At 42.9% G+C, this 16,703-nt stretch overlaps 1 protein-coding gene across 1 annotated transcript; it reads right to left on the bottom strand.

Annotated features, from left to right (window-relative positions):
• Positions 1-84: 84 nt before the first annotated feature.
• TAF5L (TATA-box binding protein associated factor 5 like) lies at positions 85-13,671 on the bottom strand (the record flags this gene model as incomplete). Its single annotated transcript, XM_079532429.1, has 4 exons — positions 85-882; positions 6,401-7,125; positions 8,788-8,892; positions 13,530-13,671. 4 exons carry the CDS (start codon positions 13,669-13,671, stop codon positions 85-87), a joined length of 1,770 nt encoding a protein of 589 aa, XP_079388555.1.
• Positions 13,672-16,703: the final 3,032 nt, after the last annotated feature.

A 16,703-nucleotide genomic window follows, 5' to 3' on the forward strand; every position in this document is an offset into this window, starting at 1 on the left:
AGTGTTTCACAGTCAGTAATCTCAGCTTGTAATGGACTCTGGCATTCAACACCCCCACCCACTTCCCTAAGGAAAAGAAAAAAATTAATGTTCCTGATTTTCTTGTGCAATTCCAGTCACTAGAAGAAGATTACAGGCCATAAACTGTACGCTCAGTACATTATTCATTTGTCCGGTATATACACCAACCAGTTCACTGGAAGACCCATCGGCAGGGGCATTGCAGTACGTGTTACGGATGTCCCAGACCCGGACAGAATTGTCCATCGAGGCTGAAGCAATTAAACTACTGTCAGGGCTAAAAGTAAGGCTGGTTATGTTGTCCGTGTGCCCCCTCAGTTCTTTGTAGAGAGTTCCTGAAGCCAAGTCCCACAGCTTTAGCCGCTGGTCTTCACCCGCCGAGGCCAGGTACTTACCATTGGGAGAAAATGCAAGTGCCAGCACGGGGCCACGATGCCCGGTGAACAGGCGCACCGAGTTGCCTTGCTGAGTGCTCCATAAGCGCACAGTCTTGTCTGTGGAGCCTGTCGCTAAGTAGTTGGAATTGGGGTGGAACTTGACACAGTCTACATCCAGTAAATGGCCTGCATATATTCGCAGAGGGTACGTCCGATCAAACGACCAGAGTCTTGCGGTGCGATCATGGGAGGCGCTGGCAAAGTACAGGCTGCAGGGACTGATGTCCAAATCCCAGACAGGGTAGGCATGTCCTTGGTACAACACAGTGTTTGTGAAACTTCCGAGGTCCCAGTATCTGATGGACATGTCCTCAGAACAAGACAAAAGTCCTGAGCTGTCTGAAAGGAACCTGGTGCTATACACAGGCCCACAGTGTCCTCTCAGGATTTTCATTTCTGTGCCTGCGCTGTCATCCTCTTCCTCCTGGTCAGGAAGAGGAAAAAAAACCAACAAACAGAGAAAAGCATGTTTATCTGTTCAGCACATACAGGAAAATAAGCTGGCATTGACACAGAAGAATTTATTTCAGATGTGGCACATTCTGCGCAACCCCAAGACACAAATGCTGCTAGTGCATTTGGTATCAGTGCTAAAAGAGCTGCTGAGATCAGACTTATGTAAGAGGTTTCACCCCTACTTTGCATAGCCTCACGCCTGCTCTAGAAGGCAGTTAACCCAGAATCATATGAAAAATGAAGAAAAAATAAGCATTTTAGGAAAGCTTTCCAAATGCCTGTTGCTTTAAAATACTTGTTAAAAACATCTGCTAATTCCCTCTCCGCTCCCTGCTAAAATTTTGGCTAGATGTTAAAACAGATCTTGGCATCTGCTCTTTTGGTGTGGTCATTCTTGGAAGTAAAACTCTCAGTAGAGAAAAAGAAGCCCAGATGTCTTAAACAAAAGGCAGGAGGCAGAAGGACAAGGCCAATGTGACAAGCTGTGTACTGGACATTCCTTCTCAGCCCCACACTTTAGCAGAGATCCAGCAGAGATCATAGTATCTATTTCCCTGTGCCAGCACCATCAGGATGCTTTACACCCCCACCTTTCAAGACCAGCAAATGCATCTTATTTAGGCCAAATAATCTATTTTGGGGTAGGAGAAGATAAGCAATCACAAAAAGGATTGTAGTGGAAACCTTTTTATCCTGCAGTTCTCCAATTCAAGCACCACAGCAGATCATCAACAATTAAAGGCTTTTACATTTTAAAAACCTCAATGAGCTGTGCTAAAGGAATTTGAGCATTTTACTCCTTCTCAACGGAGGCCATCTATGGGAGTCTGCTCAAGCAGCGCCTCGATAACCAAAGGCTACAGACTGCACAGGCTGCAACAAATTTCAACTCCAAACAGTGTCCTCGTCCAGCAAGTTGCACTCTCACCTCAGTGAGAGCACAAGAAGAGAACCACGGCTTGGGATTCATCTGCTTGAGACCATCCTTCCTTGGGATACTCTTGCAGATGCTTTCGATCACTAGTGAATCAGAAACGCTTGCCTATGGACAAGTCTGCATGTGCAATTCAACACGATGCCCTTTTGTTTGTGAGCAGCCTCACGTACTTTTATCACTGCACACCAGTTTCTGCTTCCTGCAGAACAAGCACTTCCTGCCCTGAGAGGAAACTCAGCTCCCCAGGGCTGTTGCTGACCAGCAGAAGCCAGTGCACAGCAAGCGGCTCTCAGCTCTCAAAGTCACCTCTCAGGGCTGCAGGACCTCAGGAACCACAGTTTGGCAGCATTTACCTACAGCCCTCAAAGCCCTTCTCATCCAACAGTTTCAAATCCCACTCACAAAAGTGAGCGCGCTGTAACTCTGCTGGCTTGCTGTTTTCCTCCATCCCGGCTTTGTGCTCAGTGGTAGGTGGCAAGCAATGTTTAATAATGCTAATTCTCTTCAGAGTAGTCGGGCGCCCATGGGAGTTTTATGATGTGGCTCGGAGCCAACCCCATCTCTCATGGAAGGTGAGGCACAAAGAAATTACAGGCTCTAGCAGGCAAAGCTCTGTTCTTATTCAAATTGCTTTTTCTACTTCAGACAGAGCACTGCTTGCTGGAATCCACAGCATCTCTTTAACGGCCTAGAATGCTGATACCTACACTGTTTTATCCTATTTAATTATGACCAAAAGATCCCTAACAAATTTCCAACAGAAGTCTGCTCAAGTGCCCTATACTGCATTACAGTTTTGGTAAATTCTGCAAGTCCAGGTACTTAATTCTACGCTTTCAAATTCATACAGAGCTACTTCAGCTACCTGCAAGAGCGTACGCTTTTGCTATTACAAGCACATGCTCTTCTTCTCTTATACTAAAGCAGCAGCTGATTTGAAAATGCCTGCCTAAGAATTCAAAAACCACACTTCTGTATGAGCACAGGTAGCAATTATTATCTTTCTCTTCTGTTTGATACTCAGTGAAACAACTGCACATTTCTGTTACAGTTCACTGAAAATGGGATACCTGTAATGCTTCTGAGTCACTACATTCTTCCTTTTCCTCCCTGTAAGTTAGCCTGCTAGCCAGAGCGGGCTAAATTTACAAGCTATTTACATCTAATTTAAACAATACCCTACAGATACAGTAAAAGCTACCTTTTATTATTTGCACTCTCCATTTTCAAAAGAATAACTATCAAAATATTTACAGTAACGGGACAGAACTGGAAAACTGACACTACTGAACATTAAAAAAAAACTGCTCATCAATAGGGAGTAAGAAATCATCCTGAGCTAGTACAAGACACCCCAAAACTGTTTTGTTCTTTTCAGTTTGTTAATGTGTTGGCATGTTTTATTATATTGCACACCTTTCAAATGAGACACTTGTAGATAAGACTGCCCAACATTTCAGTTATTGCTTAAATCAATAAATGAGTTTGACAGGACAGTCACCTGAATTCAGAAAATGCAAATGTTTCACTGCATTTAACCTTGTGAGCAGCAAACCTTACCTAGCCTTCTGTGCAGCATAAGCATCAAGGGAACATCTGACCCTCAAAAAACCAAACAGAACAAAAAGCCATCCTCCGCCACCCCAGAAAGACTTCCTTTTACTCTAAGCACTAACAAGTTTCTCTGAGTATCATTCTTCTCTCTCATCCTGTCAGGATGGAAGATCTCTCATCTGACTACAGTAGGGATCTCTAGCAGGGGAACTCAAGGAGGTAGACACCAAGGCTCTCCTTGCAGGACATTTTTACTGCTTCTTCCTGCACTGCCTCCTCTGCCTGCCACCCATCAAGCTGTCAGTGCCATCCCTGCTCACTGCCATCTCAAGGACCGCTGCCACTCACTGTCTTAAAAGTAGAGTCAAACAGAGTCAAGTCTTAGCCTTCACAGAATTTAAAGGCTTGTCACTCTTATGGCTATTTGGGATAAAGAGCATAATTTTCTGCTGATGATTAAGTAGCACCAGTGATGAGCATGGCAAACAGTAAGGCCATTCGCACTGCTGCAAAATTGCATTTTGTACAGGGACTACAGAGTGGCATCTGTGAAACAACACTATAAATAAAATGGAATTTCTTTATCCCTAAATGCTGAGCCTCCCCTGTTTCCAAGAACCAAGCTGACACTGGCAAAGTGTATTCGGGCATCACACTGAGCAAAATTCACTAAAACTACAGCTAATAGAAAACTGACTTTAAAGCCTTTGTGTCAGTAAGAGACTTCTTCTGCCAAATGGCAACTTCACACATATACACACGCAAAAGGAGTTAATAAACCAGTAGTGTCACTTCAGTGCCATCCTGAAAGAGATGAAGCTATCACACTGAAGCTATCACAGCCCCAGACCTCTATAACTTCTTAAACTGCATGACTAATGTGCTTGCAGCAGATCAGAAACCAAGCTGAAGGCTGATTATTTTGAGCACTACTTAAATACAGCAGTGCATCCCAGTCCAATTACTCTATACAGAAATCAAACAGAACAAAATGAAGAAACCCTACAAAAACCAGCCAAGTGTCACATCCTATACAGGTTACAGAACTCGATGCAGTAATGTCAGTGCACTTCAGCCTTTTCTGTTGCCAAAGTTTCCATCAGATTTATTGCTATGAACTGTTGCCGATCAGACTGCCATGACGGTCTGAAACACAGCTTCCACTCACTGAGCTACATGCTGGTGACTGCAGCCCAGCAAGGGTAGTCTCATTCAAGTTGGCTTGATATCTGTGCCTTCCACCTCAGTGGCACACATGTGGATAGTGGTCTGTTTCTACCTTTGATCCTGTGAGTACTTCTGTGGGCATGCACTTGCTGCTCTCTGATACAGGCATTTGTTTCCTTTGCAGTCCTTAGGCTTTCATTGGCATTCAAAGATATGGAACCAACGATCTGCTCAGGCTGATGTTTGCCCTCAACTCTGAACTCCAGACCAGGTCACTATTTGTTTTGTCAGTGATGAAATGATTCAGGGCAATGATGACTTTAATTTGTGCTGGTCTTTGACCAGTTTTTTAGACCTGTGCATAAATACTGCAGGATACACAAGATCTTAAAACAAACAATGCCATTTGTTCGTAATTAAGCTTCTGTGGCCGTTTCATAATATATGTAAAAAAAAGCAAATACATGCCAACAAAAAGCTAACATATACTCCTGACAGCTTGGCAATATCCCACTTGTCTAAAGCCTGGAGTCAAAGAAGGTGATCTGCTAATTTACCAGATAAATTTTCCTCGTCACAGGTTATTTTCATTTATTTTTCCTGAAAGGCAATCCATAGCCAAATGTCCTAGGAACTTCTGCAGCTTATCATGACAACAAACCCACAGCTCCACCCTGGGTTAGTGTGACCTGCTCACTCAGCAGAAGGGCTTAACCAGAGAAGTGGTGAACACACTGCTGTGCTGTTTCACCTGGACACCTGCCTCTAGATCTCAAGCTAACTAACAAAGCAATCTTGACTCATACACCTCATCATATACCAAACTATGCACTCTTTAAAAATAAACAGAACCTTGCCACCAGGTATTTTTTTATGAGTAGAAAATAAAACAGCGGGGGAATAGAAAAAAGGATGCTTCTGCTAAATGCACAACAGAAGAACAATTGAATGCTTCCCCCTCCCTGCCCCCCCTTCAAGAGGAGTGATTAAACAAAGGAGTTACAAACTGATCTCTAACCAGATATAGGATGCTACATGGGCAGTTGTGGTGAGAGGGGAGGGAGGGTGTGACTAGAAGTTAAAAGAAAAAGAAAAAAAACTGGAAGATGTTATCTAGCCTGGCATGCAAAGGCACAGATATCCCAGTCCTCATCTTTAGCACTCCAGCACATGTGAGAATTATCTGAAGCTCCTACACTACTGATTCTTTAATGCAGACTCGCTGTATAATTTTTCAAGTCCTCACCTCTTGCTGGAGTGACTCTTTACTTTTTAAGTTTTTCACTTAAACATACTTTTCACATCTGAGGCCTCAGACCAACTTTCTCTGGTTCTTTTTTTACTTTATCCTTCCCAATTCTGCCTCCCTTTCACCACTTCTCTGATTGCATTTTGAACCACTTCTAGTTTTCACTACAGTGTGTTTTTACTTTCCATATTTCCTCATCTTCCCACCCATGGAAGAAGGCTCCGTGCTACACAGCAGAGAGCGTTCTCCAGTGACCTGTCTGTACCGGGCTGCCTCTGTACTGTGATCTCTTCAAGGACAATAAGAAGAGGGAGATCTGCACCTAGGACTCATGAACTGTGACCTGAGCACACTGTCATTACACCTCAGTGCAGCATTTTACAAGCAAGGCAGGAAAGAACAGGGATAAGAGGAGGCTGTAAGAGGAAGTGAGTCAAGGCAGACAGGAGGCAAAGAGACTCACAGTTTCCTATAACACTATTAGATACTCAACATAAAGCCCGAATATACCTCAATAGAAAGGGTATTGAGGAAGGAAAAAAAAAAAAAAAAAAAAAAAAAAAAAAGAGGTATTCAAACCTCCTCATCCAGGATATCACAAGCCAGGCGGATGCGGGACACATCAACAAGATGGGGCTCAGATTTTAACTTCTTGGAACGCAGGCTCCACAGCTTAACGCATGAATTATCAAACCCAGCAGCAAGCAGCTTGCTATTTGGTGAAATCTCTGCCGTGTTCAGCAATTGCTCTGTGTTATAGAAGGCATAGAAGCAGATGGTTGTTAAGGAAGGGGGCCCATCCTTGACGCGTTTAATGCTGTCCTGCAGTAATTCCAGCGCTGCCTCATTCTGCAAGATGGAAGCTGGTACCTCGCTGGGCTCCAGCCCGTTGCTCTCATTACGTGAGGAGCTCCCACTGGCGTAGAGCTGGTAGTCGGTCCTCTTGGAGGGCTGCACATCCAGGTGGATGTGCAAGGTCAGGACTTTGCACAGGGCGTTGTTGTTGTCACTTTGGAGGTAGCGAAGAAGGTAGTTGTAGCTGTCCTCTTGAAGGCGGATGACGTACTTGTTGTCCAGAAAAGCCCGGAGCTTCAAGTTGGACAGGATATCTTGGATAGTCATGGTAGTCTGTAACTGCTCAATGATATCCTTCTGGCTGGCATTCTGCAAGAACATGCCATGGAAGCGGCTGTAAAAACTGTCCACTGTGCTTTTGAGGCCATTCTGGACCATGTTCAGATGGAGGTAGACAAAGAGGGGATACAGAAGAGGCATCACTTCATGGCTGTGCTGAGAATCTGAATCTACAGAGAAAAGAGCAACAAACTTTGAACAATTTCTCAATCCACTTTCTAATCGGAACAAAGCAGAGCAAGGACAATTACTGCAAAAAGCCTCAAGAATAGGACTCTGTTAGTTTTTGGCATTTAAGTGGATCTTTTTAGCCACTTAAAGGGGATACAGAGCATCTACTGAAGACTTAAGTAGAGATTTAAAGTTGATGAAGTATATTATCATAAAAAAAGGGCAGATTTCAAAACTCCTTTTAGGAGTGGTCAGTTACTAAAATATTACCTAGCTACATGACAGTCAGATTTTTTCACTCTGTATTTCAGAAAATACATACATTGTCCATTGAGATAAACTCTAAAATTTACTTGTTACATTTAAAATAACATTTAATACAGTTTCAATCAAAAATATTTATGTAGTTTGTGTTGGCCTGAACTTAGATGGCTTTTTTTTATTTCCCCCTAGGCTTCAATAAAACTTGTACATGATGCTTTGGGTGGAACTGATTTGATTTATCCCAAGCTACAGTTGTCAGAATGTACTGCAATATTCTGGGCTCGTTCCATTTCTGTGCCAGCTCGTGTGCATGCTTTCTGTCTCTCACCCTGACAAGGCAAATCTCAGCAGTAATTCCTAGTGCACTGTGCAAACAGCTCCCGATTAGGCTATGCTGTACCTTGCAGAGACTGATCTGTGCAGCAGCTTCGTGGAGCTGTGCCCCTCCCACCAGCTGCAGGGAGCTGTGAGGAGCAGAGCACTGCCACCGGGTATCATAATCCCACACAGGGCACAACAGTGACTTACTGGAGGCCCAAATGCATCTCCCACTGTGTACCACCCTTTCTAACTTCCCCTTCAATCACTACCAGTAATATCAACCAACACTGCACAATGGGATCAAGGCTCACTGGAGAAACGTAGATATGTCACAAAGTGGGAAGCGTGGCAACCTCCATCTTCAAGGCACTGTTATAAAAGACCTTATCCGTTTTTTGGCTTTTTGTTGTTGTTGTTTTTTTTTCTTTTAAATCTCCCCACCTTTGGGACTCTAGGAGAAATATGAACCTGGAATTATGGATGCCCTATGCACCCCACTATAGCATATTTTTCCCATCATGTATTTGCAGTTTTTAAGTCCGTACAGGTAAATGAAAGGATATAAATTATCTTTTAGTAGCCTTGACAATTGAAAAAGAAATCAATTATGAACAAAATTCAAAATTCCTAGGCTAGGGGACAGAAACTAGTGCAGTAATCTGCCATTCATATAAAGCATTGCCATCTTCCTTTTTGCCTTGTATACATACAATGCTTTTCAGAAGATCTACAGATACAGAGGTCAAATCTATATTAACAAGATAAGTTCAACAGACAGCTAGCAGACAAAGCTACTCAGCCATCAGGTTAAAAAAAAAAAATATATATATATATATATATATGTATATATATATACAGTTGTAGTAACTGAAATCTCATAGCTTGGAATCAAAAGATTCAGACAGAAACATGACTTGAAGTCCTAAGACTTTCTCTAGTCCACACCATGCCTCTCCCATTCCTGTACTAATTAACCACACTGTATGTCATGATCTTGAATTTTGTTATACTGTTATTTATTTGTTGAAATGGCACAGATCCAGCTGGCTTCCTCTTCCTCGCTTCCTGATATTTACCTGTGAGAAAATTGCGTAGTCGTCCAAATTGTACTTCATATTGCTGTGGCTCCGGCAGGCAGGGAGCTGCAGACACAACGTTGGCACAACCAGATTCAGATTGGACTGTGAAGTAAAATAAATAAAATTAGGATTTAAGGAGTTGTGCCTGGAAATAAAACTTCTCATAAGATCCAAGGTAATCCAGCCACCGGGGTGACATTTTTGCTTCATACTGTCCAGGGAGGACACTGTCTTAAGCACCAAAACAAGGCATTTATTAAATTTAATCTAAAGAGTTACACAACTGAGACAGATCATGAATGAAAAACTAAACTGATTTTTTTTTAATTTAAAAAAAGCTTAGCAACTCTTCTGCTTGCTCTCCCTCACCCCAAATACATTTTTAAGCTTTCAGATACGTTGAGTTCAGAAGAAACAGTGTAATGTTGTCACAGATCCCTTTAGAGGTTTACAAGACACTGGATGGTTTTACAACTTTGCACTCAGAAAGAGGAAAGCAATTTCTAACTTTCTCCAAAACAAAGTCTCTCCATCTGCTAAAGCCAGCACCCATCAAGACACGAGGCCTGCAGTAACCCTACCACAGGGCATCAAGGTCATCTCAGAGGGTATTAAACTGATTTTGGAATCAGCATCAGCTCTTGTAAATGTGGTTCTCTTCCATCTAGAAAGGAAATGACTTATTTCTCTGGCAGAAAACCCTTCCTCTTCTGCTAATACCCTAGAACCTGCCTTGAGGCTTTGTGCAGTTTTATAGACATTCGCCTATATAACCTAGGCAAATAAAAATACTGGTAATTAGAAACAAAATCTGCATTCCTAAATTTTAACTGATGTATTTAATTCTTCTGTTCTTGCAAGAGCAGGACAAGTCCAAGAGCTTTGTTTTCCTCTTTATTTTTTTTTTTAAATAAACATTCATAACTGTTTTGCCCTCCATAATATTTATTCTCATTATTTTCCCTTTCAACTTCAACTTCTTTTGGCCTTTCCGCCTCCCAGTCCCTTTCATTCCTGTCTCTTTTCCTTCCTGTCCTTGATCGATCACTTTTTTTGCTCAAGCATTTGGCTCACGCAGAGGCACAGATAGCCTTGGAAGTCTATAAACAACATCATCAAATTTTCACGTGCTCGAGAGAGAGGCCAGCCTGCAGCTCATCTCAATGCGTCTAATTAGAAAGAGATCAGCTCATGGTATGCACACAGCCTGTCACTATTCCTCCCCCCACTCTGTATCCCTGGCTCTTAGAGAAATACAGAAGATGCATTTACTGCAGGGAAAGCTGAATTCATCTTCAGCAACAGAGAGTTAAGCAGTGCTTGTCTTCTTCCCAGGGGAAACACAACTAAAGACTCCAGTACCAATAGCCTATCTTCTAGCAAGTCAGTCTCAAAACAAACAAATACAAGCTGTTAAAAGATACACATACACTGTACTTTCTACAGCCTGGTTGCTTCACAGGCTCCATGTTGATAAGAATTCCAGGCTTAGAGCTTTGCATCAAAACTCAGAGCATCAGTTTATAAAGAAAACAACTTCAAAAACAAAGCAAAACATTTATGTAACGCTACTTATTGGTATTAAAGCCTAAATTAAAAAATATCCTCTATTTGGGCTCATAATTTAATATAATCAATATTAATCATGAGGAAATAAACTCACACAACAATTCAGAAACAATCAGCAACAGTTTTCAGTGTCACCCATGCCACTTGTGGCAAAAGCAAAGGACACCAGAAAAATAGAAATAGGGTCTTTCTTTCAAATGTAAATCTGTGGCACTGCATAAGAGTCAGCTCTGCAGAGCTTCAGTGGCCTTGTTTCAGCAGGAAGGGGCATGACTTTCCATCCAGCTTGTGCCACAAAGCACAGTGTCTGTCCTCAGCTTAATGAAGCGCTCCCTCCACATCACCTACTTAACTTTCTTTCTGTAAGTAACATAATTCCAAAATTAAGATGCCCTTCCTGCTTTAGAAAGGAGAAACTGATCTTCAGCTGCCTATTCTAGAGCAGGCTGACTGGATGACCATCAGGCTCTGCACTTCACTCAATAAAGATGCTAGAGCTTGATCCTACCAAGCACACAGCAAACAAGCCCTAACCTAGCAGCCAGTGACAGCAAGTTCTAATCTTTTTCCTTCTCCAAACTCTTGCCCAGTTAACACTGCTGAAAGGGATCAAGAGCTCAACAGCTCCCAAAAAAGCAGATATTCAGGTATTTTTTTCTCCCGGTGGAAGAAAAACACATTAAGAGATCTACGCTATTTTCTTCTCCACTTTCCCTAGTGGCCTTAAGTGCAGCTATTGGAAACATCTGCTCCCTGCCTTCACTTCCTGTAATTGCAGCCAGTTAAGCAACCCGCCAGCAAATTCCAAGGAACCCATTCCTGTTTCAGGGACACCAACAGCACCCTTCTGGCCTCCTGTTTCTGCTAAGAAGGAACAAATGCAGGGCCGTTTCATAGCAACTGGTTCTCCTTCGATGAAAGTGCAATTAAGTACAATTTTACATTAATTCTGACAGTCTTAAGTATTGATAGGATACTGTGGACAATATTGGAGAAACCTGTTCATCAGTTGCTTTTTCTATCCCTCAAACACTCTTCTAGTTCATTAAGAAATACGAAACAGTCAAAAGGAAGCTCTGAGCTGTATTTTAGTGCAAAAACCAGAACTGTGTAACTATAGCAAGTATGGAGAAAGGCTGAAGAGGCTCTGGAGGATGACAAAAAGAATCATCAAGGCAAAACAGAGAAACAAAACTATTTAAAACCAAAACCAGTGGACACTTCACTCTGAAAGGAGAAATCAGAATTGAAGACAGCAGTAGGCAACTCTCCCATTTCTAGAGACCAGCTAATTTACAATGCAAACAAAGGGAGGAGCTGAACAGAAAAAGTAAGGTGAGTTTTGTTAAGGACAAAACAAAATCATCTCCAGAAAAAAATATTTTATTGCTTTCTCTGAAATAAAGCTGTGCTAGCATCAGAACCTGGCCAGCTTTTACTCAGCTTACAAAACTAAAATGACTGTAGCAGAAGTATTTTGAGCTTGTTTTGTCAGGATAAATACATGCTAGGATTTTCTCTTTCAACACAGTCATTTGCAGAACTGCAGCATATTCACTGATAGCTTACTACCAGCATGTTTGACATGGAGAAATAGTAAGCAGCAGAATACACGATAGCAGACCATTTTCAGTTCTAACGAAAATTGATGACTAAGTTCTGAATCATTAGCCACAAAACCCTTGCACTGGCAAGAAGATACAAACTAATAAGAAACTTAGTAATAATATTTGGTGAAAGATTAGTAAAGAGACAAAAAAAATCAATCACAAACAGTCATGCTTTACTGAGGTCTTTTTGCATGATGCCATGTGGGAATGCAAGGACTTGCAGTCCAATTCAGCTCTGTTTGTCCTTCAGATACTCTGCACCCTCCCAGTATCAATTAGTTCCAACTTCTAATCCCATTCCAACCGACCTTTCTACTCTTCTTTTCCCTAAAACATCTCATCAAAACCAACCAAAACCAATTTGCATTTCACTTTGGTTTCATTTCTTCCCCATCCTTCCAGCATTACTTCAGAGAGTTGCAGCAAGCATCTGCCAACTTTAAAAACAGCAAGGAAATGAAAAATACTGAGAAGGTGCAAGTCCATTTTAATAACAAAGCATTACCCGATTTCCTTCAGGCTCCTACAAGAGTCAGCCTACACATTTACCCATACATCGCTCATCTTAGGACTAAAATAAATACAGCAAAATAGTCAAGAGGTGGAAAGAGCCATTTTGACATCCATCTTTACCCAGGTACAAGCACAGACTTATACAACAACCAATGTTTTGTCATATTAAGCTGTATCACAAGTAAATCATATCCTTGCCACTCTCAGCTGGGAATACCATTACATCCTAAACAGATCAACTAAAAAAGACCCACTCTTCTACTTGTGCTTTCACCCCAAGTTCAACCTTGTATCTTTCATTACTTTTAAATGTAAATAAAGTGTTTACAACCTGCATCTTTTTAACATTTGTAGCCACACAAATACTAGCCAGTTTATTTTAACATAAAAAAAATAACATTTAAAAAAGATAAAAATATAAATAGTCTGCCTGGTCACAGAAAAGACTGGGAACAGCAAATAGCATAACAGAATCCAAAAGCCTTTAAGAAAAAGGAGACAGTTTATTTCTGTGCCTCATCAACTGAAGGGTTTCTTTCCCCTCTCCACCACCCCCCCCCCCCCCCCCCCCAAGTGACACATATAGGAGCTTTCACAATTTGAAATACGACAAGGCCAGAGAGAAAAAACCAGCCTGTATCACTTCCATTTTACATGACATAGCCCTCCTGGAGCACAAAGGTACAATAGATTTTCCTACTCCTACTTAATCCCTCCTGCAGGCTCTTCTAAGTTTGGTATCAAAGTACCACTACTCACCACACTTCATGTTTTCTAAGATACAGTGCATGTATTTACCTATCCAAGGTAATCCAAGGCATGTATTTACTATCCAAGCCCAATGCTCCACGGCCCACGCATCTCAATTTTTTACGCTTCTAACTATAGTTTCATTCTCTGAAATCACTTAACTCACTCCAGCTTCATACTGGCAAATTTCCTTTGAAAGGGAAGCTCTCCATACATACAGGTGAATTCATTTAGCTTTACCAAGATGCACGATCATGCGTGCTGGCAAGAAGCACTCACGGAAAATAGCAGGATTACCTGTGAGATTAGCTGCCATCTCTTCAGCAGTCTGACACAGCCTCAGCCCTTGTTTTAGGGGACCTTCTGAGTCCACATACTGACGGCGCTTGAGGTAGCAGGACACTGCCATCTGAATCTGTTCTGTGCGTACGCGTTTCATGACCTGGAAAGAAAAGAAAGATGATGGACTGTTACTGTGGAGGCATCTGCTGAGACCAACACGCACCATAGCTGTACTGCAAGTGATAGGGAACAAATGGCATTTTCATTGCTGAAGTTAAACAGCTCCATTACTGAAGCATGGAATAAAGCTTGTGGGCACCTGTCACAGTACCAAGGCATAACCTTCATGCTTTGAATCAGCTCCCTGAAGACATTTTGCTGCTTAATTCTACTGATTTCACTAGGAAATCCACAATACCATTGAGGAGTGCACACTGAAGCTGCAGTGATCAGTCAAAGTATTTGATTTTGTTAAAGTAACTCACAAAAAGGAAAGGTTTCTCCTCCTTGCTTTTTACAGTAACTTCAGTTGTGTGCTGATTCTTCTGCTTAAACAACCAACAAAATGACACCAGAAGAGCCAGGGGAATAAGAAATTAATATAAAAAAGGTGGGAATTTCAGAATAGTCATGCTTTAAATAGCCTACCTGTTTCACTTATTTGGGGAAATCAAAGAAGCAACAGCTTATAGCCTGAATTTACAGGTCAGGGCCAGCGTTCTGGTGCCTCAATCAGGTACATTTCCAGAAAAAAAAATAAAGAAAAAAAGAAAAAGCCAAAGCCTTTTACACCTGCTCCCATCCACGTAGACTTATTACATTAGACAAATTAAAAAGAGATCCTCCGAAGTTTCCCCTAAGTAAATTTTGAAAGCCATCCTCACAAGCACTACCTGGTTGTATCTCAAACCCAAAAGGAGACTGATGCTCACTTTCAACCTCCGGCTTTTAACAAAAGCCTCAAGAAGGGGAATGGAACAGCTCACTTCTATCTGAGTGGTTACCAGCTGCCACCAACCTTTAGACAATAGCCACGGAGCAGCTAAATCTGATGAAACGCAGCTTTGCAGAGAGTCAGGCACATACGACCTTTCTTCCCTGTTCCAAGAACTGTGTTCCTAACAAAATGCCAACTCAAAAAGCAGGCCATAGCCCAGCCTTCTCAGTATCCACACACGTCTGTGCTTATCCCAGCTGTCAGAGCAATGAGCTACCTGAGAAGTCCCAAGTAGACAGAGATGCAAGGTTTTATCATAAGTCACTTCAAACACATAGTGGAACTACATAGTGGAACTGCATAGTGGAACTGCATAGTGGAACTGCATAGTGGAACTGCATAGTGGAACTGCATAGTGGAACTGCATAGTGGAACTGCAAGCCCTAATGCTAGGGAGAAAACTTTAAAGGGATTTCCATTTGCTCTCAAAGGTGAAGTAACAGCTGATGGTGGGGAAGGGGCACTGACACCTGTAAGTTTTGAAAGCATTCTCAGATAGATCTATTAAAATCAACTACAACTTATTCCATGCCAAAAACAAATTTCCTTTTAACCTTCAATTAAATAAATCACCTTGATTTACATTGCTACAAATGCACCCTCAGCAAGTCCACTGATGATATGAAGCTGGGAGGAGTGGCTGACGCACCAGAATGCTGTACTGCCATTCAATGAGATCCAGACAGGCTGGAGATATGGGAAGGGAAGAACCTGATGAGGTTAAAGAAGGGCAAGTGCAGGGTCTTGCACCTCAAGAGGAATAATCACACTCATCAGTATAGTTAGGGGCTGAGCTGCTGGAGATCTGCTCTGCAGGGAAGGATCTGCCGGTGGACAGCAGGTTGGCCATGAGCCACCAGAGAGCCCTTATGGCCAAGAAGGCCAATGGGATCCTGGGATGCATTATAAAGAGTGTGGTCAGCAGGTTGAGGGAGATGATCCTCCCCCACTGCTCTGCCGGGTGAGGCTCCTCAGTTCAAGAAAGACTGGGTCTTTCTTACTTTCAGGTGACAGTGCAGCAGGACAGAAGTCTTCCCCAGGAAACCCCTTTTGGCACCAATCTCAGGCCTCTTACTTTGCCATCATCCCTCACCCTTAGCACCAGAAAAAGCAATGCCACAAGCAGGGAAAGCTTCATAATGAAAAACGGATTGACAATGCAAGAAAAGAAAAACAACATTCCTATAAATATTCTTCTCCAAGCCCTAAAAAACAGGGTTTATCATAAAACAAACGTAAGAAAGGGCTGCCAAAATGCCTTGAGCTGGGCTCAAATTGAGCACATTCACAACAGGTCAATGATGCAGAACTGAAGGGCAAAAAGGACACATTTGTCCCCCCTGGACCTTCGCATCATGTCCTCGCCTGGCTCTCAGAGCTGAAGAGGATCTTCAGGACGTGCACACATCAACCCTATGTTGCTTCCGTGCTTGCAGGAAACCTGGAGCACTCTTTCATTAGTCTCAGCTGCCTTGCTACACCCAAACACCCCAAGAACGATAAATACTAGTGCCATTAATTATTTTGACTGATAAACAAAATACACAAGGAAAGAGAACGATCACCTCAGGAGCCTACACAGCTACAGTGCAGCCTCTTTTGCACAGTCACCAGTGCGAGCACACAAAAGAGACACTGAGCTGCTGCTCTTTGAGGAATCAGAACACAGAACCCAGAGAATACATCGTAGGTTCCTCTTTCTTAGAAGAGCTGGAAGTTGGCTGTGCGTTGAGCACTGGGTCGGGAGAATTCACTTCCTCCCACCCAGGTGCAGGTTTAGGCAGATTCCGCAGCCCTTTAGTATCACAGCATGGATGGAGAGAAGCTGGAGGACTACTGCTGCTCTGCCCTCCGTCCTGCCCGGGGATGAGGCACCAAGGATCCAAAACACCTCCCACAAACTCTGAAGTATTCAACTCATCCAAGATTCACAAAAGTTTCAAAAGAAACAAGATAAAGGCCCACTTGAGGTAGGAAAACCGCGGCCCCACAGGTGGCCGTGGGCAGGGCGCTGCGGGCAGAAAGCAGACAGCCGGGATGCGAAGCGCGCCCCCCGCGCGGGGTGCAGGTCCGGCTCCCTCCCTGCCCGCGGGCTCACACCGCCAGCCCCACAGAGCTGCTTTCACTCCCCTCCCCGCCCCCACGGCACGATCCCCAGTCCCCACATTCACCCCCGGCGCCCGCCCCTCCTC

The sequence above is a fragment of the Tetrao urogallus genome (genome assembly GCF_951394365.1).
Source record: "Tetrao urogallus genome assembly, chromosome: 2".
NCBI classification, from domain to species: domain Eukaryota; kingdom Metazoa; phylum Chordata; class Aves; order Galliformes; family Phasianidae; genus Tetrao; species Tetrao urogallus.